We start from the raw sequence: 27102 nt of genomic DNA, 5'->3' as shown, positions 1-27102 counted from the left end.
AGAGGCGTTCCTCCCTTCTGTACACAGAAGAAGTAGTGAAGAAGGGGGATGAAATCCTAAGATTCCCCACAACACACACATACTTTGCACCCTGCCCCCCCCAACCAACACACAAACCACCCGCAAATGGGCCAAGGTGCACCATAGCCGGACCTCAAACTATACGAGAGCATAATCAAACTGGCCCCTTTCCAGTCCCTCTTTGTGGTCAGTCCAGGACGAGGCGGGCATCCGACTGTAAGGATCCAGCAAAATTCGGAAGCAGCGCACCATCAGCATTACCAAGAAGACCAGCAGGAAGATGACGAAGGCGAAAACCGTCTTCTGCTCCGCATCCATTCCGAGGGCGCCGGGGCCGGGCTCTGACCGTCCTGGGGACAGCAGTTCATAATCCAAGGTCGAGGCGTCACCCATCACAGCAGCGCAACACGCCCACCTCGCCAATGGCGGCGGAGCCCGGCCCGTCACACACCCCGCATCCTCCAGCGCTGGGAGTAGGGGGTCCTTTTCTCCTGCAAGATCGCCAGCAGCCAGATGCCTACTTCATGGTGGCACCGCACCGACGGCAACACACTTGGGCACGCTGGGAAAACAACGATAACAAGTCACAGGGCAAGCTTGTACCATCTGTGTGTGGGGTGTTTGAGGATCTGGGAAATCCGCATTCAAACTCTCAGTCACAAAGTTGGGGCTTGTCGCGCTCTATCTCAGCCCAAGCTACCTCACAGAGTTGTTGTGAGAATAAGAGGGGGAAAGGTGTCATTTCGTCCGGAGGGGACATAATTTCATCATTTGGTTTTTACAGAGAACCCTATCAGAAAAGCCCTACCAAACCAGGTTTATTTGGTAAGGCTCGTATCCCAGGGCTTTTTTTCAGGGGGAACGTGGGGGAACGGAGTTCCGGAACCTCTTGAAAAGCGGTGCAGAGGGCAATCTAAACTCCCCTCTGTCTGGAGATCAGGGGGCGGGGCCACCAGCCATGTGACCATTTTCTCTGAGGGCAACCCACTGAGTTCCGCCACCTCTTTTCCCAGAAAAAAAGCCCTGTGGTATCCTATTTGCCAGAGAGGCTAACCAGATGTTCCTGGAAGGCCTATAAGCAGGAAATGGAGGCCAAACCCCTTTCTGTTGTTACCCACAGCAACTGCTATTCAGAGGTACACTGCCTCTTAACATGGAGGCTCCATTTAACTATTAGAGATATTGACAGACAATGGCCCCTCCTCTTCCATGAATCAGTATAAGACAGATCAAGATGGGTAGCCATGTTAGTCTTTCTGTAACAGTAAAAGGAGCAAGAGTGCAGTAGCACCAATAAGACTAACAAAATTTGTGGTAGGGTATGAGCTTTCGTGAGTCACAGCTCACTGTTTCATATAGACTTCCCTTCATTTTAGCGGCCCACTTTACAAATTGCAACCAGTTCAGAAAAAGAAAAAGACCAAAGCATCTTTATACCTCACACCTGGTGTTCAAAAGCCAGAAAAGATGGGGTCTCATTGTGTCCTCATTTGTGCTCTCTGGAGTCGGGGCAGTCTTCCTCCTTAGGACGAAAATGCAAGAGAGGATTGGGAATATTCTTTATGCATACAGTACAGTATGGTTACACTTACGATCTAAAATTCAGTACTGGATTAGCAACAGAGAAAGGGGAGGGGGGGAAAGGAGCAAAGCAGATCACCTTTGGTGGGCATAACCTGTCAGGAGACATCCACCAGCGTCAATTTGGCCAAGCTTTAGCCCATGGCATAATTGCTGCATAATGCAAAAGAAGCCTGTGGAACTCACAGCCGCAGGAGTTTGCAACAGCCACTGGTTCAGATGGCTTTAAACAGGGATAAGACAAATTCATGGAGGAACTATCCATCAATAGATGGCTACAGAGAAACTGCAGGCACAGAGGAGTCTGCTTCTGAATGCCTGTTGCTTCGGAGCGTGTGTGTAAAAACAGGGTCTTTGTGCCCCTCTGCGCACTTTCCAAGGGCATATGGAAAATAGAATGCTGGACAAGAGGGACCCTGGATTAGATCCAGCAGAGTCCTTATGTCAGGTGGGGGAGCTGTTACTCTTGTGGCTTCAGAGCTTCCAAGACATTCAACATGCAGGCATTGCAGAAGCAGCATTCTACCACTTCTCTCTGTGGCCTGGGACATCTCTCCCCTGCCCTGATACCTGAGATGGAGCTGGCAAGAGGAGCATCTTTCCTGCTAAACTGAGCCAGGCCAGGCAACATCCACACCTCTATGGGTGGGCACAGCAGCCAAGAAGTAGGACCCCAGGACTTTCCGCTTGGAAACTGAAGCACAGGCTCCCAGAAACAACAAGAGATCTGGCAGTCAGAAACCATTCAAGATTAAATAAAAAAATTTAAAACACCAAGGAAGTCATTCTCGGTGCATTTCCATCTTTCTCAGAGGAAACCCTTTCACCATGCCCAAGATTCCCCTTCAGGTAAAAGCCTCCTTCCCTCCCCTCCTCCAGTTTTTATCTTCCTACCTTTCAATATGAAAACCTCTTAGTGTCACTCTACATGAGACACCTCGGCGCACGTTTGTCAAGTGTAGTGAGTCACAATGTTCGCCGGGAAGCATAGTTTAAAAGGACGGAGCCGGCAGAGATCACTCCTCAGAGGGTTTGTTAATTTCATCTTCGCCTCCTCAAAGGTTCTGTCAATTTCATCTCTTCAGTCTAAAACTGGGTGGATCGCAACCAGAGGGCAGTGAGGAATGGAAATGGGCTGGAGCTACCTTCCAGAGCCATGCAAGATACACAAGGAGGGAATACCCCACGGGTAACTAACAAAACTTACGGTTCACACCAATTACTTAATCAAGTGAAAAATTCTTTAAAGTGCAAGTGCAAGTGCTACTATAACCATTCAATAAATACTTTACAGTTCATTCACATACAACTATATAACAACAATTATTATGCAATACATTAAACTCTACAATCACAATAGGTACTATATCGACAGAATATGTCAGGTACAACCGAAGATCATGGGACACAACAGTTCTTATAAATATATTTCTCCAATTTCTCAGATAGTAAATTTCTCCAATCTCTCAGATAGCACTCCTTCCGTATATCATCCTCTTCATTCAGATGAGAGTGGATGTGCAGGTAAGGAACAAGCCCTCCCTCACGCTCAATCTGGGGCCGGCTACAAACATCAGATTTCGTGCCCACTTCATCAGGAGCGTGTTTCCTAATAGGGATAGAGGTACATCAACTCCCCGGTTCCATAACATAAATACCTTAAGTTTTACAAAATTCCCCCATTATACTTACACATCACATCAGAGGTACATTTTCATGATACAAATTGGCAAACAGTTGACCCGAAGAAAGGCGGCCGTGCATTCTCTGGCGCGCCCACTAATCATGTCAATTGCACTCTTATCATGACTGGCTAATTGACTATCTTCCTCGTAAAAGCTACAGACCCCCACTACATCAATCCCCACTGAGGCAATCTTATTTTATAAATAGCAGTTGAGTAATAATTCGTTGTTCAGACCCCTTGGTTTAACGGAGTCGAGCTTAAAGATCCAGTAAGCCTCCCGGCGAAGGAGCCAAGACTGGACCCCCTCTCGCTCTCCCCTATTGGCTACTTCCAAAATCATCACCTTAAAGTTATTCTCCTGGTGATTCTGTTCCTTAAAATGTTGAGTGAGTGGTGCCTCTATCACGTTATTACGAATACGTGAAATATGCTCAAGCACCCTCACTTTGATGGGTCTCAGAGTACAGCCAATATAAATCAAGTCACACGGGCATTCAAGGGCATACACGACCCCCTTCGTTTGGCAATTTGCGAAATGGCCAATGATATGTCTATATCCCTTGATGGAGATCTCCTTGCCTTCATATAGCATCGCACAAATCTGACATTGCCCACATTTAAAGTTTCCCTTTGGTAATCGCTGTGTATGGGTTCCCCTACTGACATCAGCTCTTACTAATATATCTTTGAGGCTTTTAGTCTTGCGAAAACCAACCCTAGGCTTCATTTCGCATCCCGTTATATTTTCCACCAGATTCCAGTGTTGAGAAACTATCTTTCTGATCTGATTTGCTCTTGGTGTGAAGTCTAATGCCCATACTATTCTGTTGTTCTGTTCCTTCGTCTTAGGCTCAAAAAGGGAATTCCTATCCACCCGTCCCGCCCTGTGCCAAGCTTTATGAACCACACTTTCTGGGTAGTTCCTCCTAATAAACTGTTTACACAACAGCCTACCATCTTTTTCAAAATCCGATGTACATGATGAATTACGTTTGATTCTAAGCAACTGCCCAAAAGGGATATTCTCCCTTAAGTGGCGCGGGTGGAAGGATTGAAAATCCAAATAGGAGTTCCTATCTGTCTCCTTACTGTAAGTCTTTATTCCAACCTTATTATCCCTCCCTCTGTAAGTGATGACATCCAAATAATTAATTTTCTGTTTGCTAAACTGCCAAGTGAATTTGACATCAGGATCCCTGCTATTAAGCCAGCCACAGAAATCTTCTACACCTTCAATATCCTCATACACAAAGTAAAGGTCATCTATGAATCGAAAATATTTAACTATATTAATCCCAAATGGGTTAGATGGGTGTAAGATGAATCGATTCTCCCATTTACTCATAAACAGATTAGCTATATTAGGTGCCGCTGGGCTACCCATCGCTACTCCCCTAAACTGATAGTAGAAATCCTCCTCAAATCGAAAATAGTTCTTTTCAAGCACCAAGTCTAACAGTTGGAGCAAAAATTCTTTCGGAAGCTGACAGTCCTGATTAGTAGTCAGAGCTTCCTCCACGACCATGCGTGCCGATTCATGTGGGATGATGGTGTACAGTGAGCACACGTCCATAGTAAGAAACCGCTTGCAATTCTTATTGATTCTGTTCTCAGACCAGTGGTGGCTGGTATACAACCTCTATTACAGGATACCAGAGATTTTATTAAGCGCATAGAAGGGGTCCACATGAAAGAAAGAGCAGCGTTTCTTACTATGGACGTGTGCTCACTGTACACCATCATCCCACATGAATCGGCACGCATGGTCGTGGAGGAAGCTCTGACTACTAATCAGGACTGTCAGCTTCCGAAAGAATTTTTGCTCCAACTGTTAGACTTGGTGCTTGAAAAGAACTATTTTCGATTTGAGGAGGATTTCTACTATCAGCTTAGGGGAGTAGCGATGGGTAGCCCAGCGGCACCTAATATAGCTAATCTGTTTATGAGTAAATGGGAGAATCGATTCATCTTACACCCATCTAACCCATTTGGGATTAATATAGTTAAATATTTTCGATTCATAGATGACCTTTACTTTGTGTATGAGGATATTGAAGGTGTAGAAGATTTCTGTGGCTGGCTTAATAGCAGGGATCCTGATGTCAAATTCACTTGGCAGTTTAGCAAACAGAAAATTAATTATTTGGATGTCATCACTTACAGAGGGAGGGATAATAAGGTTGGAATAAAGACTTACAGTAAGGAGACAGATAGGAACTCCTATTTGGATTTTCAATCCTTCCACCCGCGCCACTTAAGGGAGAATATCCCTTTTGGGCAGTTGCTTAGAATCAAACGTAATTCATCATGTACATCGGATTTTGAAAAAGATGGTAGGCTGTTGTGTAAACAGTTTATTAGGAGGAACTACCCAGAAAGTGTGGTTCATAAAGCTTGGCACAGGGCGGGACGGGTGGATAGGAATTCCCTTTTTGAGCCTAAGACGAAGGAACAGAACAACAGAATAGTATGGGCATTAGACTTCACACCAAGAGCAAATCAGATCAGAAAGATAGTTTCTCAACACTGGAATCTGGTGGAAAATATAACGGGATGCGAAATGAAGCCTAGGGTTGGTTTTCGCAAGACTAAAAGCCTCAAAGATATATTAGTAAGAGCTGATGTCAGTAGGGGAACCCATACACAGCGATTACCAAAGGGAAACTTTAAATGTGGGCAATGTCAGATTTGTGCGATGCTATATGAAGGCAAGGAGATCTCCATCAAGGGATATAGACATATCATTGGCCATTTCGCAAATTGCCAAACGAAGGGGGTCGTGTATGCCCTTGAATGCCCGTGTGACTTGATTTATATTGGCTGTACTCTGAGACCCATCAAAGTGAGGGTGCTTGAGCATATTTCACGTATTCGTAATAACGTGATAGAGGCACCACTCACTCAACATTTTAAGGAACAGAATCACCAGGAGAATAACTTTAAGGTGATGATTTTGGAAGTAGCCAATAGGGGAGAGCGAGAGGGGGTCCAGTCTTGGCTCCTTCGCCGGGAGGCTTACTGGATCTTTAAGCTCGACTCCGTTAAACCAAGGGGTCTGAACAACGAATTATTACTCAACTGCTATTTATAAAATAAGATTGCCTCAGTGGGGATTGATGTAGTGGGGGTCTGTAGCTTTTACGAGGAAGATAGTCAATTAGCCAGTCATGATAAGAGTGCAATTGACATGATTAGTGGGCGCGCCAGAGAATGCACGGCCGCCTTTCTTCGGGTCAACTGTTTGCCAATTTGTATCATGAAAATGTACCTCTGATGTGATGTGTAAGTATAATGGGGGAATTTTGTAAAACTTAAGGTATTTATGTTATGGAACCGGGGAGTTGATGTACCTCTATCCCTATTAGGAAACACGCTCCTGATGAAGTGGGCACGAAATCTGATGTTTGTAGCCGGCCCCAGATTGAGCGTGAGGGAGGGCTTGTTCCTTACCTGCACATCCACTCTCATCTGAATGAAGAGGATGATATACGGAAGGAGTGCTATCTGAGAGATTGGAGAAATTTACTATCTGAGAAATTGGAGAAATATATTTATAAGAACTGTTGTGTCCCATGATCTTCGGTTGTACCTGACATATTCTGTCGATATAGTACCTATTGTGATTGTAGAGTTTAATGTATTGCATAATAATTGTTGTTATATAGTTGTATGTGAATGAACTGTAAAGTATTTATTGAATGGTTATAGTAGCACTTGCACTTGCACTTTAAAGAATTTTTCACTTGATTAAGTAATTGGTGTGAACCGTAAGTTTTGTTAGTTACCCGTGGGGTATTCCCTCCTTGTGTATCTTGCATAGTGATTACGGGTACAGCCATTATTGCCAGTACCTTCCAGAGCCAGGCTTGGACCTGGAGAGGTTATAATGGGCTGAAGTTTCCCTTCTGGCATTTCACAACCCCTTCACACAGCTCCAATGTATAGCAAAACCTTTGCCTGCCGCCGGCTCTGTCTTTTTAAACTACCCTTCCCAGCTAACATCTTCACGTGTCAGATGCCTCGTGTAGAGAGACTCTTAGAAAGCTAGGGATTCTTTCAACATACTCGTTCAAATGTCCCATTGGGTTTGGAGTTTTGACTTCTCTGGCCTGGTTCCCAAAGTGGAACTGAACCGCTAGGAATCTTCTCTGGTTCTGTTTTCACATTCATATTCTGCGCATGTGCCATGACTCTTGGGTCCTTCCATTTGCGTATGCGCAAAGGCGTATATATGTGTGCAACCTTTTTTACCCATACGCATTTAGAAAGTGCCCACTGTCCAGGCATTCTGCAAACTATATACAACTGAATTATTCAGGAGGACATTTTTACAAAAGCTACAGGGCTTTCGTATAACAGAATGGCTCAGGAAGATACTTTAATAAAGGGGAAGGGGCTGTGAACTATACAACGGCATACAATACATACAATCTGTTATTGCAGGTACTATCCTCATTTTGAATTTCTGCAATCCTAATCTTGTTACATTGCTTATGGGATGTCCCATCCTGTTAAATGTATCGACAATTTAGACGGGGTAATCCACCAGAGAGTCTCAGTGAGAAAGGTCGAGTCGAGATAAGGTAAATAAAATAAATAATAAAACAAATTTGTAAAACATCACCAAAAAAGAATCTCGTTGCCATCAACATGTGCAATCACGTCAAGTTTGCTCTTTAGCTGCACGCCGTCTAAACTGATGAGCAAAAGGTACAAAGAGACAGCAGGAATTGAGAGTTGCAGCCAACAGTTCAGACGCTAAATCCAGAATTAATTTTAGAAAGCTCCAAAAATAAATTAAGAAGGTTTGGAATGTAGGCCAGATAGGAATCCACGCACCCGTAAAACAAATGAGAATGACTTGTGTTCAAAGTGCTCAGTGAATTAAATAGACTTAAAAATGTAACCAGCTGATAGAACTGCAATTTTAAATTCTACTCTTCCTCGTGTCTTGCCCCCATGACTTGCGTTTCATGGGTTTCACTTTCCCCCCCTGTAGCTCTGCAAGCTATGTCCCGAAGGCCAGCAACGAAGACATAGCTGGGAAAGAAAAACCTCCCATTTCATCAGCATTTATTAAAATCCTGTTCCCTTAGCAACTGTTTAAAAAGAGATAGGATTCAGAAGACCAGAAGAAAGAGAGACAGACAGATAAGGGAATGCAATCAACACAGACCAAATATACTCTAAAAAAACCAAAAGGATGTTCGTCACCATGGAAAGAGGCAGACGAGAGCTTGCTCTCAGCAAGGATACAGAGGGAGACAAGTCCTGCACCAAACTTCTCCCGCACAAGCTCCATAAAATGCAGTCCCCAAAAACAGGAGCTCCACAAGATCTTTTTAAAAACTTCATTCATGCCCCACCTTTCTCCCCAAAGCAGCTTACACCATTCTCCTGGCCTCCATTTTTTCCTCCCAACAACCCTGAGAGGTAGGTTACACTGAACTGGGACTGGCCTGAACTTCTATGGCAGAGTGGGGTTCGAACCTGGGTCTTCCAGATCCGATTCCGACACTCTACCCACGATGCACACATGGTAGCAGGAACGGCATTTTGTTTCAACAGGGCTGGAGCAGATTTCCATAGGGCAAGCCCACTGTGTGTTTGTTTTGCTGTCAAGTTGCAGCCAAATGATGGCGACCCCCCAGGCTTTAAATGCAAGAGATTTCAAAGGTGGTTTGCCATTGCCTGTACTGGGCTCTCCCACCCCAGTATAAACCGCGGCTGATCCTGGTTAGCTTCCAAGATCTGATGAGATAGGGTTATCCAGGTCTGAGTGCCCACTGGCTAGAACACCCTTTTTCATCAAATGAGCATTAAAACCATTTGTTGGCAAAGGAAGATCAGTGAGTCAGACCTTTTTAAACAGCAACAGAACTCCCCAAACAACACTGTGCGAATCTTCCTTTCGCAGAGAGGCTGGGCGATGTAGAGGTGTTGAATTCTCTACTTCACAGCTAGTGTCAGGGGCAGCGTGATCAGTCATCAAACCAGGGCTCATTTCGAGGAGGAACGCGCCGGAACACAGTTCCGGCAGTTCCCCAAAGAGGCCACATGTCAGGTGCCCCCGCCCACCTGACTCTAGGCCATTTTGGGCCCGTTTCAGCCTGGATTGGGGCCGAAACGGCCCGGATCGGGCCTCTGACGGGTGGTGGATCACTCTCCCACTCAGCAGTGGCCTGATCCTGATCATTTTGGGCCCCTTTTTGCTATTTTGGGCCCAATTTCAGCCCTGAATGGTCAGGATTGGGTCCAAAACAGCCAGGATAGGTAATGTCCGGGGGTGTGGCATATGCAAATCAGTTATGCCAATGACACATTTCTGGTGATGTCAAGGGGTGTGGCATATGCTAATGATTATGCTAATGAGTTCCTCCAGCTCTTTTTCTATGAAATGACCCCTGCATCAACCTAAGCCCACCGGCCAACAGAGAGCTCGCCACCAGCCAAAGACCCTTGTTTTCCAGCTCCCATTAAAAAATCAGAGATTTCCCCAGATGCTCCTGTGACATCACAGGCAGGAATCTCGTATTTGGTACAGGAAGAGTTACGTTGAATGGCAGCCTGGCGCATGATTAATCTAACCTTGTGAGCGTCCGTGGGCTCAAAAGCACGCAAAAAGAGTTGCCCTGTTCTCTCCTCCAGAAAGGGACAGTGTGCTTCAAGGGAGGAGCATCAGAGGCCCCTGAAAATCCAGAACCTTCCCTGATCGGGACCAAAAGCAAACTCAAGAGATTTAGAAGCTGCTAGTGCTGGCCGCTGCTTCAGCCATTCATGTTTCGGGGGGAAGTGGTGGTTATACCCTTGAGATGGGAATGAACTTCTGGGGTGAAAAACCACCAACTTTTACTGCCACAATAACTCACGAGGGCATAACTAGATCACCATTTTAGAGCCTAGCTCACGAGGACCCAATATTGATCAGCATCATAGTGTGGCAGAACCAGGGGCTCTTGTGCCATCGTCCCCTCCCGTCACACTCAAAAGGACTGCAATCATTCCCAAACCTCAGTAAACTCACATCCTGCAATCAGAACCAGTGTCCCGGATTCAAAATTTAGTGTGGTTTGGCAAAATTGATTGGATTTCCTTTCCCCCCAAAACCAAATACAGCTCTTTTAAATGCTATTTCGCTAGGAAGGGGTGACGGTGAAGGGTGGAGAAAGCATGGAGAGGCAAGCGAAGGTTTCCTAAGGTCTAGAAACTTGAATGAGACAAATTCTGCAGGAGTCTCCATCTGCTTGGCTCTGGCTTTAGAAAATCTGCATCCTGGTAGATGTGGATTAACTGAAGGTAAAGGAAACAGCCACCTGTTTGCCTTTCATCTTTTCAACCAAACAGGCGAGCTAGGTCGTCCAACTGCTCCAAGTTAAACAATAAGCTGAGAAAAAAAACCTTGGGTTCCAAATGGAGTTGCCTTGTACTGAGTCAGGCCTCTGGAGCCCTGACTGCAGCACCCTCTCTTCTGACGGGCAGGGGCTCTGCCAAAAAACACCTTCTCTAACCCCTAAGATACTTTAACTGGAGATACTGGGGATCGAACTGGAGACCTTGCTCGGGCAAAAACACATGCCACTTCCATGCTGAACAGCGTGCTGAACTTCCATGCTGAGGCTGTTCTATCCCTTCTGTTTCTCTGTCGGATAACAAAGCCCTGGAGCTTGTTCCTGGCTGCTGATGGGACCCCAAATCTCCATGATGGAAGAACGTGCACTTCTCACCTCCCGTTCAGATTTTTAAGAAGTTATCTTATCCAATTGTAAACGCTTACCCAAGCAGAACACAATCTCCTCCGTCGTGGAAACCAGGCAGGCGCACACCCAGCTGTGATTTCTATGATGAGCTCAATGGCACTAATCTACAATCCAACCCTTTGGGGACCGCCAAGTCCCCGGCTTATGGATTTATGTTTCTGTTCAGCCAGTGTCACGGCTGATTGAGATTGATTGGTACCAACTGGTTCACAGAGGAGATATAATCACCCTGCTGACTCTCTCCTCCCAAAAAAGGAGCAAGCAAATGGGGCAGAGGGAAATCATGGAAAACTCTACGATCAGAATTATTAGGGGAAGGGTTGAAAATAGGATAACCGGTATTGTAGTGCAATGGATCCATGGTGTGGCTGTATGGGCCGGGGGCTATTTAAAGTTAAGCTCGCTGGAACTCATAAAGGATGTGGAGGAGCTGGGGAAGGTGCAGAAACATGCAATCCAAATGCATAAGGAGCAGGGGGTGGAATACCTTCCCAACATCAACAATGTTCGATTTATATACCGCCCTTCAGGACAACTTAATGCCGCACTCAGAGCGGTTTACAAAGTGTGTTATCATTATCCTCACAAGCACCCTCTGAGGTGGCTGACGCAAGGTCACACAGCTGGCTTGGAGGAGCAGGGAATCAAACCTGGCTTTCCAGGTTAGAGTCCTGCCGCTCTTAACCACTACACCAAACTGGTTTTCGAACCAAACAGGAAAGGCTAAATCATTTGTGATTTTTTGGTTTAGAGCAAAGTGACTAAGGGGTGAGGAGAACTAAAGAGGTTTATAAAATGGTTCATGGAATGGAGAAAGGGAAAGAGAGCACTTTTTCTCTAAATACTCAGAGGCACCTAATGATGTTGACGAGCATTAGATTCAAGACAGAAAAGAAAGAGTCCAGTTTTCCACACAAGGCTGAATGGATATGAGGAACTTACTGCCACAAGATGGGGTGCTGGACAGCTCCAGTAAGTGATAAATTGGTTCCAGCATCCAACCAGAGCAGAAAATACCCTTTGAAAAAAAATCCAAATGGACTGTTACATAGACACGATATGGTTTAGATGTGTCCAGGGATGGGAGGAGAAGCTGAAGATGTTTGTTGAATTCTGTGTACAAAACTATTCCATTCTGACAAGGAAAAGCTTAGTTTTTTATAGACTGGGGGGGGGGAACTATTTCCAACTTTTATTTTCAGAATTAAGAAGGAAAATGACCACTTGCTCCATGCTGTAAATGAGGATTTTCCTGGGGCTGTTTCAAAACTTGGCAACCCAACTGAACCATCATTATCCTCAAAAGGAGGAGGATGAATAGCCACTAGAGGTGGGCACAAACTGAAATACGAACCAAAGTTCATCATGAATCCAGACGTTTCGCAAACCGGTGGTTCGTCGGAGGGCATTTCTGACGAACCACGACGATTTTTAGGTCAGTTCGTTTGGTTTGTTTTTCGGTTCGTCACTGCAGACAGCCTGGTGCCAATCAATCAGTTTCCTAGGCAACAGGACGGTGGGCTTTCTGCAGACCCTCTGCTGCCCCAGAAGTGATGTATTAACAAACCAAACGAACCAGTTTGCCAACTGGGCAATATCATGCTGGTTCATGGTTCGTGAAACGTGATAAACCACGAACTGCAATGAACTGCCATTTTCCCAGTTCGTGCCCATCTCTAGTAGCCGCTTTTTAAAAATTGATCTTGCTTCTCTGCCCTTTCTACACAAAGTTGTTAGTTTCCCCTTTTCATGATTTCCAAGCTGGAAAAGCTTTGTTTGCTCAGATCCACTCTGGAGTTGTTGTTCCGAAGTGCAACGGCATAGCTAGAGGAAAACTTGGCAACCCTAAAGGGTTGCAAGGAGCCTGCTCAGTGGTACCCCACCCCAAAGCAACTATGGAACTTTCTTCTTCCCTGGAAGCGTAAAACAAAATCGAAAGGTGCTTATTAGAGTTGCCAGGTGGCTAAAAAAAGATCTTCCAACCCTGGCACCACTTCCTTCTGTGCCTTTAATAGCAAGCTGTTATGGAGAAATCAGTTTTTGTTGGCTCAATACTAACACATGTTCATCCCTGTGAATCAAAGTGAAGCTATCAACATTATTCTGCTTCCTCCAAGGCGCTCAGAGGAGCATATGTGGCTTCCCCTTCATCTATTTTATCCTAACACCTCTGTGAAGTCGTGAGAGCCAGTGTGGTGCAGTGGTAAGTGTGTCAGAGTAGGATCTCGCAGAACCAGGTTATCCTTGCTCAGTCATGGAAGCTCGATGGGCGACCGTCACACTCTCTCAGCCTAACTCACATCACAGGATTGTTGCTAGGATAAAATTAGAAGGGCAGTATGTTATCAGCCTCTTTGGGTCCCCAATTTGGGGAGGGGGAGATTAAAAATGCAAATAATAAAGAAAATGTGCTGAGATAACACGGCTGGCCCTATGTCACCAAGCACATTTCATCGAAGCGTTGGGATCTGAACCCAGTCACCCCGGTCTTAACCACTATATCAGACTTGCTCTCAACGCTAAAGGAGGCTGATTTGAACGTTGACCTTGCAAATCATGGCCAGAAGACTTCCCTGTTGTCCCCTCCTTTGTGTTCTGAAGCTCCTCTCGAATTCAGTTCCATAAAAAGAACTGAACGTTAATTCCGGCATCAAAGCACAAGCCACTGGTCGTGGTGATTCTTCCCCTCGTCTAAATCTTGATGACACATTGCAAAAAAGCAATTCCGATGTGCTTCTCTGGAAGAGTCTTTGGAAGGATCTTGCACGTGGGTCAAAATGGCACACAAAACGAACGTTGATCTACTAGGCGATATAATCGCCACAAGGTAACCCTTTCGGGCTGTTTTGTCAATGCACACATCACTGATTGACCGGCAGGAGGAAATCATCAAACAATCTAAGCCAGGAGCTGTCTTCCCATCTGGTGGCAATGAGTTCCATAAGCTGGTGCATAGCGTGAAGGAAGATTTTCCCTCAATTCTACAAATTCCAGGGAGGAGCTTCTTAGAGAAGATCATTTTGAGGGAAAGTGGTTGAAGCAGGCTAGCAGCATATGAAGTAGTCTAGCAGTATATAGTCAGGAAAAACCCAAGAGAAGACACTGACCGTGGCACATCTGGATCTGAAATACATCTACACATAAGGCTTGTATGTGTTGTGTGTGTGTTATGTGCCATCAAGTTACTTCCAATTCATGGCAGCCCTATGAATTAACAACCTCCAAAACATCTGATCATGGACAACCTTGTTCAGGTCTTGCAAACTGAAGGCCGTGGCTTTCTTTATTGAGTCAACAGGGCTTACTTCTGAGTAAACGTGATCTGAAGGGCAGCAACACGGGCAGCTGCTGTATGGTTCATGCTTAAATTCAGCACCTCAGCCTTATTCCAGTGCGCAGGATAATGAAATGAGGAGGCTGAAATGATCAGATCATAACAAACATGCTTCTCTGTCCCCACGAAGCCACTACACCACAGCACCACCACCCATCAAAGGTGAGGGAGAAAGAGCCGTCGAGGTGGGATCCAGGCTGGTGCGAGCCCAGCACGTCACATTTTGAATCCTGACACCCACGGCTGAGAGAGGTTTCACTTTTCACAAAGCAATCACAGTTGGTGCTTAGTACAACCAGCAAGGAGCAGGTTCTCTCTCACACACACACACACACTCACAAATGTTTATTCAAACCTCTGTGTGCTGAAATGCCTTAAATTTTCCTGAATTAACATTAGAAGCATGTTTTGCATTCATGCCCACAAAAATAAGTAGAAAGAAGTTTCTTGCTGTTAGAAAAGTGCACTCCCCCCACCCCCACCTCAAAAGCATCCTTGTAAATCACTGATTGGAAGGAAGTGAACTCGGGATCCATTGCTCCATGCAGAGTTGCAACAGACATCCTCCCCTTGGAGGCAAATAGATTCTGCTGCTCCCTGCATCCAGAGGAAAGAAACCATTTCACACAGATTTGCCCACCCTCTCCGTCAAGCCTACAACTTCATGCAGAGAAGCAACAGGAAGCCTCTCGCGGCTGAAGAAATTATCTGAAATCATGGCAGACCGTACTTGTTTACTTGATTGGTTTTTTTTTTTACAGCAGGGTTCAGCTTGAAAAGAACCACCCCAAACAGTCATACATTCCCCGCTCCCCCAAAACTCTGCCCCTGGGAAAGGGTGTGGCACAGACCTGTTGATTCCTAGCGAGGCAGTGCCTTCCGTCGCTCAGCCATGCTGCCAGCTTCGTGCCATCTCGCAAGAGGAAGAGCGGCTGGAGGAAGAGAAGCTCACCGTCCTTTGCAGACACCCCCAGTCGGTTCCTATGGAGACGGAGAATCAATTACAGCCATGAGGTGAAGCTGGCAGGACCTTGGATTGGGAGGGGGGGGGAGAAAAGCAGCCCCAGCTACGGCAGGGTCAATCTTCGGGTCGCTCAGCACAGTGCGTGCAAAACCCTCGGCTCTCCAAAAGGGCGTCCAAGAATGCAAATACAAGATCACTTGGAAAAACAGCTCGGAGAAGGAGGATTTGCACAGAATGGTGTATCATCAGCTGGAGGCGGGGGCAGGAATCACCTGTTACTGGCTCATTTGTGTGCAAAATTCAAGAATTTTCCTTCTGTTTACAAGAGTTCTAGTTCTGGATGTTAAGAACCCTGTATGAATACAGCTGAGATGTCAGAACATCAACAGGTACGATCCAGCCAAAGCATGAAACACTTTTACACACACACACTCCATAGATTACAATGAGGGTTTCAAGGGAATATCAAGATCATATTAAGAACCGAGATTTTCAGAGCACGTTGTAAGCGTTAGGGGCCTGATCCAACCAAAGTCAAGAACCTGAAGTGCTCACCAGTTTCAATAGGGGGGAAAGTTATATGCAAGCTGAAATCTCTGCCATACAAACAAATGCGATGAGAAAGGAATGAACTTAGCCTGGAAGGCAGTGAGTGAATGAATAGCGTTACTGACTTGGAAATGTCTGATAAAACTTAGCAGGATTTCTCTGGCACTTCTTTACTGGTTACCTACTTCGCTGTTTCCATCAAAGGCAGGTCAGCAAGTGGCAGCCCTGTAGCCAAATCTGGCCTGACCCTGATCAGGCCACCACTAGCAAAAGAAGATGAGGATATCGCTTACAATGAAGATTAACATTCCAGTCTTAGAACAAGCCAGAAGCAAAAGTAATTGCTGATCCCTGAATCCCTGGGAAAGTAGATTTTTGACAGGGAAAAGTTAAAAGATCCAGCACGTACACACAACAGTTCTGATCAAACATACAGCTGATCAAACATACATGTATTTCAACTATTCTTCATGTTTTCAGGTACCCAAGCATTACTTTGGTGAGGCTTCCAACAACCCAGGAGGCAAAGCTAATAATTATTATTCGCATATTGCAGATGGGAAGACCGAGGCCGCAGTTTGAGCAAGGCCACCCTGATAAATTGGTTGCAAGATCTGAATTTTGAATGGGGGTGGGCAGCATTCCTCTCTGCCGCTGCGCAAGTCCTCAGGCCAAGTGGGGAAACACATTAGAATAAAATAGGCTGTGTCACTTTTAATCTTGAAGGATAAGGGTCTGGACGTCATGACTCAGATTTGAACCCAGAACTTTCTGACTTGTCATACAACACCTGTGAAGGGGTCCAGACCCTTCACAGACATGTGTACACACAATCCTGTTCAGGCCTGTAACCACTACGCCATCCTTCCACTCTAAAGGAGAACAACCAGGACCTAGGAAGCCAGAAGCCCAGCTTTCCAATCCCAAATCATAGTCATTTCGTTCATTCAAATATTTATGCCCAGCTTTTTCAAAAAGGGAACATCATCCGAAGTGGCTTAAAATAACTGTTTTAAAAGAGTGTCCCTAAGCATGAGCAGAATGCAGACTTCCTTCACTCTACTCATTTAGTTGGGTGGGATATGGGGGTTCTCCCCAGTCTGACTGCAGCCAGCCTGAGAAAAATCTGCACTCTGCACATGTTCAGTGTTTGCTTTATCAGTGTTTCACAATGCAGACACGGCATGGCCAGAAAGGCATTCCGCACTTGCTTAGAAACACCCTTCCTTCCCCCTCCCTTCATAACAGAAGCAAAGAGAAAAGTGGCCACCAAAGGGCATTCTGTGCATGCTCAGAGACCCCTTTCTATTATTTGTTCACAATCTAAGCAAAAGACAAAGGGAAGGCATTTTGTTCCTGCTCCGAGACATTATATTTTCCTTATTCTTGGAATGAGCCTTGGCATTCAAAACCAGCTTCATACCCAAGTTCTAAACAAGTCAAGGCCTCTCACCTAATCTTCTAAGCTTAACCAATTTGCCGCTTGATCCTGAGCTCCAGAGAGACATGGCTAATTCCCAATCACGGGGATGGGTCCAGATTGCCACCAGGCTGCATGTCTGAATCTGCAGTCAGGGGCCATAGTTGTGCCAAGCAAGGCCTGCACAGTAAAAAATTTCCCAGAGACAGGAGGGAAGCAGACCTGGGCCTTTGTTGTGGGGGCGCACCTTGGCGTCTATCACCCCTCCAAAGGCAGCCTAACCTTGTGAAAAGATGTAGGAAAGGTTGAAGGCACTTGGTATGTTCACCCTGGAGACGACTGAGCAGTGATATGATAGCCATCTTCAAGTACTTGAAGGGCTGCCATGAAGAGGATGGTGCGGAGTTGTTTTCCGCTGCCCCAGAACCAATGGGTTGAAATTCAATCAAAAGTTTTCAGCTAAACATTAGGAAGAACTTCTTAACAGAGTGGTCCCTCACTGGAGGTGGCGGTCTCTCCTTTGGAGGTTTTTAAGCCGAGGCTCAATGGCCATCTGACTGCAATGCTTATCCTGTGAACCAGATCATGAGAGGAAGGGCAGGAAGGGTTACATCAGTGCTTAGTTCTCACGGCCCCTTCTTGCATGCCCAGGGTAATGCCAACCGCCACCTTGGGGTCAGGTAGCAATTTTCCCCAGGCCAGTTTGGCTCAGGATCCTGATGGTATTTTGCCATCTTCTGGGCATGCAGCAGGGGTCACTGGGGGTGTGTGGAGCGGGGAGCTAGTTGTGAATTTCCTGCACTGTGCAGGGGGTTGGACTAAATGACTCTGGAGGTCCCTTCCAACCCTATGATTCTATGTGAGCCAGGAAATCAAGCTCAGGTTTGGGTGGTAGGAATATGTTTCAAAGGCTGCTGGATATCATTCAGATTAAGTCTCCTCCGTCTCCCTGGAACATAATTTAAGAGCATTGGCTGCGATTGCAATTCATGCCTCAAAACAAGAGTTGTAACGTTATCAACACAGTTTTTTTTAAAAAAAAAAACACTGCTCTTTTCCTTGTTAAGCCAACGAATTTCTCCTTTAGCATGCAAACTGAACACATTTCATGTGTGGAATCAATTCTCTCTCTCCCATTACATTAGGAATCACCCCACAGCGAAGTCAACATGTAGGAGATTCTGAGCCAATGAGAGGGGAGTACTTCCTTTGCACAAGGCAGAATGGACCTTTGGGACTCGCTGCCACAAGATGTAGTAATGGCCAGCAGCACAGACTGTTTTTAAAAGAGGAGCACCCAAATTCAGGCCTGTGTTCTGTGAAGGCCTGATGAAACCTACATGATTCGAGGGAGTCTACCTTTGAAAAGCAGATACAGGAAACTATCAAAAGGGTTTCCATCAAAAGGGCTGTTGCCTTCCTCCCCTGCTTGTGGACTCCCTAGGGTAGGGACATCTGATTGCACACAGGATATAATAATAATAATAATAACATTCGATTTATATACCGCCCTTCAGGACAACTTAATGCCCACTCAGAGCGGATACAAGGCTACATGGACTTTTAGTCTAACCCAGGAGGAGCAAAGACACCCCTGTGACATAGCTGAAAAGAACAGAAGGCTTCTGAGCATGTGCAAAATTCCATTTGTCATCACCCGGAGTAACTGCAGGATGCAAGCATCCCAGCATCTCCCACTTTACCCAGTTACTGGAATCCACAAGACACCCTACACTCAGTTCTTAGCATTGCTTCAAAAACACGAGGACTAGGCCCTTCTTTGTGGAAACAAAGCCAGATGTTTCTCTAGCTGCGCCAGTTCAATCCTTCTCCAATCCTATGCCAGACTCATGGATGAGTCACATCGGAACATGCCCTTTTCATCAGCGAGAAGAGGAAAAAAAAGGGCAATGAAATAAATCTCTATTTGGGCTTCCAGCATGACAAGGCTTAGTTGCTGACACAGAGATACAATCAAGAATTGCCGAGGCTGCACTGGAGCCCAGCCCGATCAGACCTCCCTTGGAACGTGGTGCTCAACATGTGCTGAGTCCGCTCTATGGCGTAGTACCAAATTTCCTGGCCAGCAGGCACTCAGTTGCTCGTTCAAATGTCCTGCCCACTTCATGGTTACAGTGTCAAAAACTCAGCAGTTATTCCATGCAGTTCCCTTCCTTATTACTGTGTAAAGTTATGGCCATCAAACGGCCTTTTTTAAAGAGCTGCACCTCTTAATTCATGTGAAGATTTCCCCATGGCTCAGAGCTTCCTGGCTTCACATTCATCTCTCACCGATCCTCCCTCGTTTTAACTGGAGATTTACTAAAAATTTGTTTCCATATTGCTGCACGTGCTACCTGACGCAGGTTGGAGCACATGTTCTCATTGAACATTAGCACACGGGTGCACTGATTGAAAGATGACAACACAAATCTAGCACAAATCTAGCAACAGCCTATAGCCATAAAGGCTCAATGAAACCTCCATGGTCATAGGCAGTCTATCTTGAAAAGCCCAAGTAATGGTGCAAGAGTGTTGCTTCCATGCCCATCTACAGGGCTTTCCAAATGAATGTAGCTGGCTTCTAAGGGAAGCAGGCTGCTAGATTTAGTCTGATCCAGCCAGGCTCCTATGACCTTATTAGCGCACTATGAAAAAACAGGAATCAAAAGTCACACCACCACATCAGAATTCCTTTCTTAGCTGTGATGTTTTCAATACACTCGTGCACATTACTCATCAGTAAGGGAGGGGAAAAAGCTGGAGAACTCCAACAAATTTCACATGCTCCAGTTCTGTAATTCATTTTAGAATTCTCCCAAATCAACCAGAATTAAGAAATAGAACCTGGCATGGAATGCATGCCGATTCCCGAAGCCCAAAACATCCAAGCCCAAAAGACATTGTCGCGATACAGCTGCTCTTCTCAGCATTGAAATGTTGTAGCGTTCGGGGTGCAAGATAAACATTGTGAGAGTTTAAAACGTGTTTTGATGCATTGGAGGGGAACGCATTCGTTGCAAAATATTTGGCTTTTTAAGAAAACGTGCTGTGGCGTATGCTGCTAGACCTCATTTGTTTATTTTATTTTATTTATGTCATTTATAGTCCGCCTTTCTCACTGAGACTCAAGGCGGATCGCACAGTGTGAGATCAGTACAATCAGTAGCAAGGACAAGGGTAAGCATTTCCCTACAGTATTAAGGACATTTCCATAAACAATGCTATAGGGTAGATGAATATAAGTCTACAGAGACATAGCATTAGCAAGGATCCAATACTGGGTTGAAGGATTGCTGAACCAGAACATAATCCATTCTAGGACTGACATTAGACAACATGAAGCACAAGCAGTATATACAAGTACATATTCAAAGCAACAGATTGCTCACTTTGTTTGCTCCCCTTCCAGAAAGCATTTAGTCACTTCCAGACAGACAAATAAATGTTCTTGTTCCCCTGCCAGAGTCCCAAGCCCAATTCTTTCCTCAGAGATGGTAAAGTTGCTGCCTTGCAGCTTCTAATAGGCAAGGAACAAACAGAAACGCAACAGGGCAGCGCAACTGTAACAGAGTCCGCCTGGGGATGTGCTGTCCGTTCTACAGACGCTCCCATTAATTTCTGATTGTTTCGACTGTGCAATTAAATGATTCGGTAATTTGTGGCAGGCAAGCCAGTGAGTAATTTTACTGCTAAGTAATGGTGGGGCTAAGGAAATCCATTGCTCAGTATTAAATTATAAGCTAGAGCGATGAATTATTTCCCCAACAGGCATGATCCTGGCGGATTCAGTTGCGTGTCTACGCGACAAACTGAAAACCAAATTAAGCAACCATGACTCCTCTCTAGGGCCGCCAGAGTGAACCCAGCCGAGAGGTTCCTCTCCCATTATGAAAAGGAAAAAAAATCACACCCACTCCGATTACAATTGGGAGACGCTAGAGAAATTCTCCCTTTGAGGGGATTCTTCAACATTTTACAAAATCCCTGGGAATCTTCCTGCATACAAGGACCACAGACCTTACAGCTCCTATCTCTGTATGTTTACTTAGAAGAAAGCCCCGGGGAGTTCAAAGTAAGCATGCACTGGATTGTATCCTAATCCTACAGCCGTTCGCTTGGCTGCACATCTTGCTATTCAGTAAGGATTACTCTCTGGGCAGCCAGCACCAGACGGGTAGCCTTTGATTGACAGATCGGTTTGCTAGACCTTTCCAGCTGATTCACGGCTTGTGTTTAAAGGGCAGGGCAGCGGGGTGCGGACATGCAAGCCCATCCATTGGGAGATGCTCTTTTGCATCTTGGTGTGTTCCCGTTGTGGGGGGAATGGAGAAGTGAGCAGGTCTCTAGAGAGGAGACAGAGAAGTTTTGTAAGTAAATAAATTCTCAATAAATATTAAAGACGCCTGATTTAGCTTTTCAAAGGCTCCCATGCCCCCCGCCCCAACCCTGGATCTCGGCTTGCAACATCCATCACTTCTGCCACTCTCCTTCATCTGAATAATTCCCATTCCCTTACTGACCTCCACCCTTTCTCCTTTCTTGCCCCTTCTTCCGGATCCCTTCTCCAAACTCACTTTTCCCACAGAGCCCTAAGCAAAACCTTCACCCCCTTCTCTGATTCACACAGTGAACACAGATTCTTCCTGTTTTTCCCACCTCCAACTTCCTTCCTTTCCTTTGCCGTTTCCTTTCAGTCATATTTTAGATTGAACGTCTTCTTGCCCTCTGGAAGATGATGTGCATTTAAAAATAAATATCAGGGCAAATCAATAACACAAGTGGTTCATTACAAACCTTAAATACATTTTAGGAACAGGAAGCAAACAGAAATAAAGTAAAGAGTTCAGTAGCACCTTTAAGACTAGCCAACTTTATTGTAGCATAAGCTTTCGAGAACCACAGCTCTCTTTGCCTGATGCGTCAGAGAGCTGTTGTTCTCAAAAGCTTACGCTACAACAAAGTTGGTTAAAGGTGCTACTGAACTCTTTACTGTTTTGCAACTACAGACTAACACAGAGTTAGAAATAAAGTTCCAGAATTTTTAAAAAATCTATTTATCCTCATATATTTGTGACATGTTTTCCAGGATGTTGTATAACAGGTATAAATCCCCTATGATTTTTTTAAAACATCTGTTATATGTCCATTTCAAAAGATAGGCAAATTTGTTTAGTCCAGGCTAGCCTGATCTCATCAGATCTCAGAAGCTAGGTAAGGTTAGCCCTGGTTAGTAGTTGGATGAAAGATCACAAGAAAAGCCAGGGCCTCTAACACAGAGGCAGGCAACGGCACACCACCTCCGGCCTTTTCTCACCTTGAAAACCTTATGAGGTCACCACAAGTGCGCTGCAATTTGATGGCATTTTCCACCATCACCTTGAGTCCAGTATCTGAAGATGTGAGCTGTGGCTCACGAAAGCTCCTACCCTACCACTAATTTTGTTCGTCTTATAAGTGCTACTGGACTCTTGCTCTTTTCCACTGCTTGAGTCCTTTATGAGAGAAAGAGAAAGTAAAAATAGTCCAGAAAAATAACTAAAATAAATGCAACAGACCAGTTGGTTTCAAGGCACATCTAAACTCTTTCACTGCCTACTCAGACGCTGACCCAGGTCTCTTTTTCTGGGAAAAGAGGAGTGGATTGCCCTAGGAGAAAATGGTCACATGGCTGGTGGCCCCGCCCTCTGATCTCCAGACAGAGGGGGGTTTAGATTGCCTGTCTAAACCCCCCTCTGTCTGGAGATCAGGGGGCGAGGTCACCAGCCATGTGACCATTTTCAAGAGGTTCCTGAACTCCATTCCACTGCGTTCCAGCTGAAAAAAAGCCCTGCTCTGACCAATACTATCCGGCAAATAAGGCCGTGGCCCCCACTGGTTGCGGCTGATGATAACAAATTGTTGATAAGTTTCCCTCCCACTTTTCCTCACAACCATCTCTGTAATTATCCCTACACTTTGTACTCAGATAAAATTGACAAAATCTTGTCAGTTTCAGAGATGGTGCCCTCCTATACTTACTTGTCAAATTATTAAAATATTCCTATGTCTACCACACATATGACCTTTCGAAGAGTGGGAAGACTGACAAATCTTTTCCCTGACAGTGTCAATTTCATGGGTGGCAGTCAGGCAGATGCCCAAAATCATAGGAAAATACCTAGGAAATAGGATAATTGAATGGTTAATACATGGAGGGGAGTAATTCCAAAATGAGTTCAGCCCTTTTCTTTCCATGGCAGTCCATGTATGGGCCATGTGCTTGAGATAAAATGCACAATTCACAAAAGGCTGAAATGTGGTTGTGAATCCTGCATGGCCAACCATCAATTAAAAAACCCAACCCATGAGTGTTTAAAAATTGCCTACCACCATGCTTAACCATACACATGTAAAATCAGACTCCGTTTCCAAGGGCTTTGCCTTTCTATTTCCTAATTCCCTCCTTGTACAAACATTTGAAAACACGTAAGGATTTCTCCTGACTTGCATTTCAGAAACAGCTTCCAAAACAAGCTTACGGCTCATTGGCGATGCTGAAAATCCCCTCTGCACATGCTCCGAGGTACCATTTCCTCTCTCAGATGTCTGATTACCTTCACACACTTGCCCAAGGAGCTAAATTAAAGCTGCAAGACTATGCTTGGTCACCCCACATTCACACGAGATTCTTGGGGTTTTAAGTCATTCCCAAGTTTTGAGAAACTATTTAATAAACAGTGGTATATAGTCCCCTTTGAAGATTCTAACCAGAGTTGGAATCAGAGAGTCGAACACCAGAATGACACCAAAGACTCCCACTTCAATTGCATTATTCACAAACTTTCATCCAATTAGGAGGTTCCAATTGGAAACTTCAAAGGATGTTTCGCGAATGCAGGTGGCACTTTGAAAGGGAAAAAAGCAGGTAATAGTATCAGCTTTGCAAAGCGCAACTATTTAGGATTGTGAGATAAAAATGACGATGCCTTAATAAAATGCATGCAACAACTTTGGAGCGGACACAGCCCCCCCCCCCCCGGTTTGGCACAAATCAAGCGTAAAAAGGAATTGGGGCAGGGCTAGAGAGTCTCGGTTTCTCGATCAGTGCGTTCTATTATGGCCATTTTTGAAGCCCTTGAAATAGCCTCGCTCTCCCGAAATGCGCTCAGCACGATGCTAGACGCAGCGCAGACTGGAAGCTCCTTGGAGACAGGGACCTGTCATGCTTACATTGCACAACTGACTGGTTCGATCTCCATTGTCATCATTAATGTCCATGATGCTGTGCAGAGCACAAGAGGATAGGAGGCCTCTGCCTCAAGGAGCTTACAATCTACATTTTACCATGAGGCAGGAGGTGGGGGGGGGGAATAAGCAGGGAAAGAATCTGCATCCAGTTTGGTTAGCTCTGCTAAGGGCCAGCTTGATAGGGAAGTTGACAAAGGGCTTGACAGAAAAGGTGGATCTTGAGGAGCCTTCAGGGAAGCAGGAGGGGTGGTCTGAGTGGCGGATCCAGGAACGCAGGCAGCAGGTGAGACAGGGTCCCAGGGAAGTCCTCCATTCATTCATTGTGCAGCTTCTGTCCAGTCTTTGGACCGACGCATCATTGACCTCTCTAAACAGGAACCCATGAGCCAAACCGAGCGCACCATGTGCAGAGAGGGGTGGCAGCAGGCACCCAACAGAGGCTGTGGCTGATACTGCAGGTCAGGGGGGAGTGTCCATTGGATCAGCCCGAGAATGCCAACATTCTTATTCGGCATTTTGTTCCTAGTCCTTGTGATTGTAGAGAAAAGCGGGGCGTTGTGTTTACACAGAGACTGGACTGGACAGAGCTTCCAGGGCTCCAGGTATTCGGAACCTGATCACCTCCTAGCACTCTCTCTGCCCCCCACCCCGCTACTCCGCCCCCTGCCTCTCACCTCCCCGTAGGACTTCCTACTATTTCATCCCACGTCTTTGCAAAAAGAAATTCAGATTTTTTTTTGCAATTTGGGAAGCAGAAGTGATTGCCCAAAAGAAAGCAGAGGTGGGTCCTTGGGGCATCTTTGAAATGCAACCCTACCAAGAGCCCACAATATAATATAAACAATCCCAAGCAGGATTAGAACAGTGGTGCACCCAGCCCGACACTGTTTTCCACAGAGGCTAAGCAGATGACCGGAGGGGGGGGGCAGATGACCCAGGGCAACAGTAGTTAAAGGGCACAAGTAGTTAAAGTAGCCAGAGCCTCTGCCTGCTGTCCTCATCAATCAGTATTCAGAGGAACACTGCCTGTGAACATGGAGGCTCCATTTAGCCAGCGATTAAGCCCCAAATTTGTCCGATCCTCATTTAAATCCAGCATTCATCCCCACATCTCCTGGCAGCCATCAATTCCCTAAAGCGATGCCATTAAATCGATGACACAGAGCAGCACAGGCGTACTTTGGTAACCCCCATCTCTCTCATCAGTGTGGGAGGACTCCAGATTTCCCTCCAGCTCATCCAGGAGACCTGTGAAACTTAGAAAACCCACACTGGGCTACCAGATTCTGCGCAACTCAAAAGCCCAGCCCTCCTGACTTTTCTTTTTCAAAGCTGGTTTTGAGGGGAAAAGAAACAGTCCCCCTTTACCTTGGAGCCCAGGGTGCCCACCCTGACCCTAAAAAGGCAGAGAAGCACCCACACCCCACAAGCTTCGACTGGCTGCACTGGAAGAAGATGAAATCAGCTCGTCTGCCAGGATTCCAGAGGGGGGGTGGGGATAGAACCTGGCTTGGCCCGGAGGGTCTTCGTGGCTGCCTTTGGGGTTTTTCCCCCCCAGGAAAGGAGCCTCGCTTGCCTGTCACCTTTCGGGGCTGAGTGCCCTGCTGATTCATACCCCCCCTCCCCTCTGCAGAACGCGCAGAATTCCCCCCGCCACGGGTTACGCCCTGAGCCACCTGCAAAGGTTGGCACGGAAGGGGCTTCGCTCTCCCTGGGCATCCGATGCCAGCCCTGCTGCCGCCGTGCCACGCGACCCAGCACGCCCGCTCTCTCCGGGGACGGCTGGAAACTTTCTTCGCCCTCTCGCCCCGCCTTGCGGTGCCAACCCGCCGTGCCCCCTGGCACTGGAGCCGCCGGCTGCAACAGGCAAAGAGACCCGCCCCAGCGCTCCAGCCGGGGAATGGCTCACCTGCTGGCCGCCGATGGAGCCGGGCAGGCAAGCGGGCGTGCGGGGAGGCGGCTGGCAGGGCGGCGTCCACGCTGGCACGGCGGGCAGGGCTGCCTTAGCGGCCAGCGGCGCCGGGCGGCCGGCTCCTGCGAGCAGCCGTCTCCGCCGGAGCCCCGCACAGCATCTTCTGCAGAGGAGGGCGCTCGGGGGAGCCGCCAGCAGGTGCCTTGCGGGCGGTGCGGTTTGAATTCCACTCGGCGCTCCGGATTGGCTCCAGAGTTGCCAAGGGGCGTGGCGCCGAACCCGGGAAGGGAGGCGGGGCTGAAGCTGGGTGGGGAGGGGCAATGAGGGGCCCCAGCCTGCTGGCGCTGAGCTTGGCACTCTTGAGAAGCCTGGCTGGCGCATTATTGAGTTCTTTGCACAATTTTTACTTCGCCTTTCTGCGACTAACAACAGAGCGGTGGTGGAGAGTGCCATCAAGTCATAGCTGGCCTGTGGCGATCTCCCCCGCCCCGCAGGGTTTGCATGGCAAGAGATGGACAGAGGTGGTTTGCCATTGCCTGCCTCTGCAACCCTGGTGTGTTCGTTGGAGGTCTCCCACTCTTGGGGTGCAGTAGGACTGGTGGTGAAGAGTGCCGTCAAGTCATAGCTGACTTATGGCGATCCCTGGC

General features: G+C 46.5%; 1 protein-coding gene across 1 annotated transcript; it reads right to left on the bottom strand.

Moving 5' to 3' along the window:
- Positions 1 to 86: 86 nt before the first annotated feature.
- CTXN1 (cortexin 1) lies at positions 87 to 26586 on the bottom strand. The gene is made up of 4 exons (XM_054981632.1): positions 26453 to 26586; positions 15232 to 15361; positions 1459 to 1543; positions 87 to 583 (listed from the first exon to the last, which is right to left on the bottom strand). Exon 4 carries the CDS (start codon positions 412 to 414, stop codon positions 160 to 162), a length of 255 nt encoding a protein of 84 aa, XP_054837607.1. The 5' UTR covers positions 415 to 583; positions 1459 to 1543; positions 15232 to 15361; positions 26453 to 26586; the 3' UTR covers positions 87 to 159.
- Positions 26587 to 27102: the final 516 nt, after the last annotated feature.

The sequence above is a fragment of the Eublepharis macularius genome, chromosome 5 (assembly GCF_028583425.1).
Source record: "Eublepharis macularius isolate TG4126 chromosome 5, MPM_Emac_v1.0, whole genome shotgun sequence".
Classification (NCBI taxonomy): domain Eukaryota; kingdom Metazoa; phylum Chordata; class Lepidosauria; order Squamata; family Eublepharidae; genus Eublepharis; species Eublepharis macularius.
This window is presented reverse-complemented; position numbering and strand designations above follow the sequence as displayed.

What these genes read in the sequence shown, in the direction of transcription:
- CTXN1 (XM_054981632.1), bottom strand. Translation starts at nt 414, where the DNA reads ATGGGTGACGCCTCGACCTTGGATTATGAACTGCTGTCCCCAGGACGG.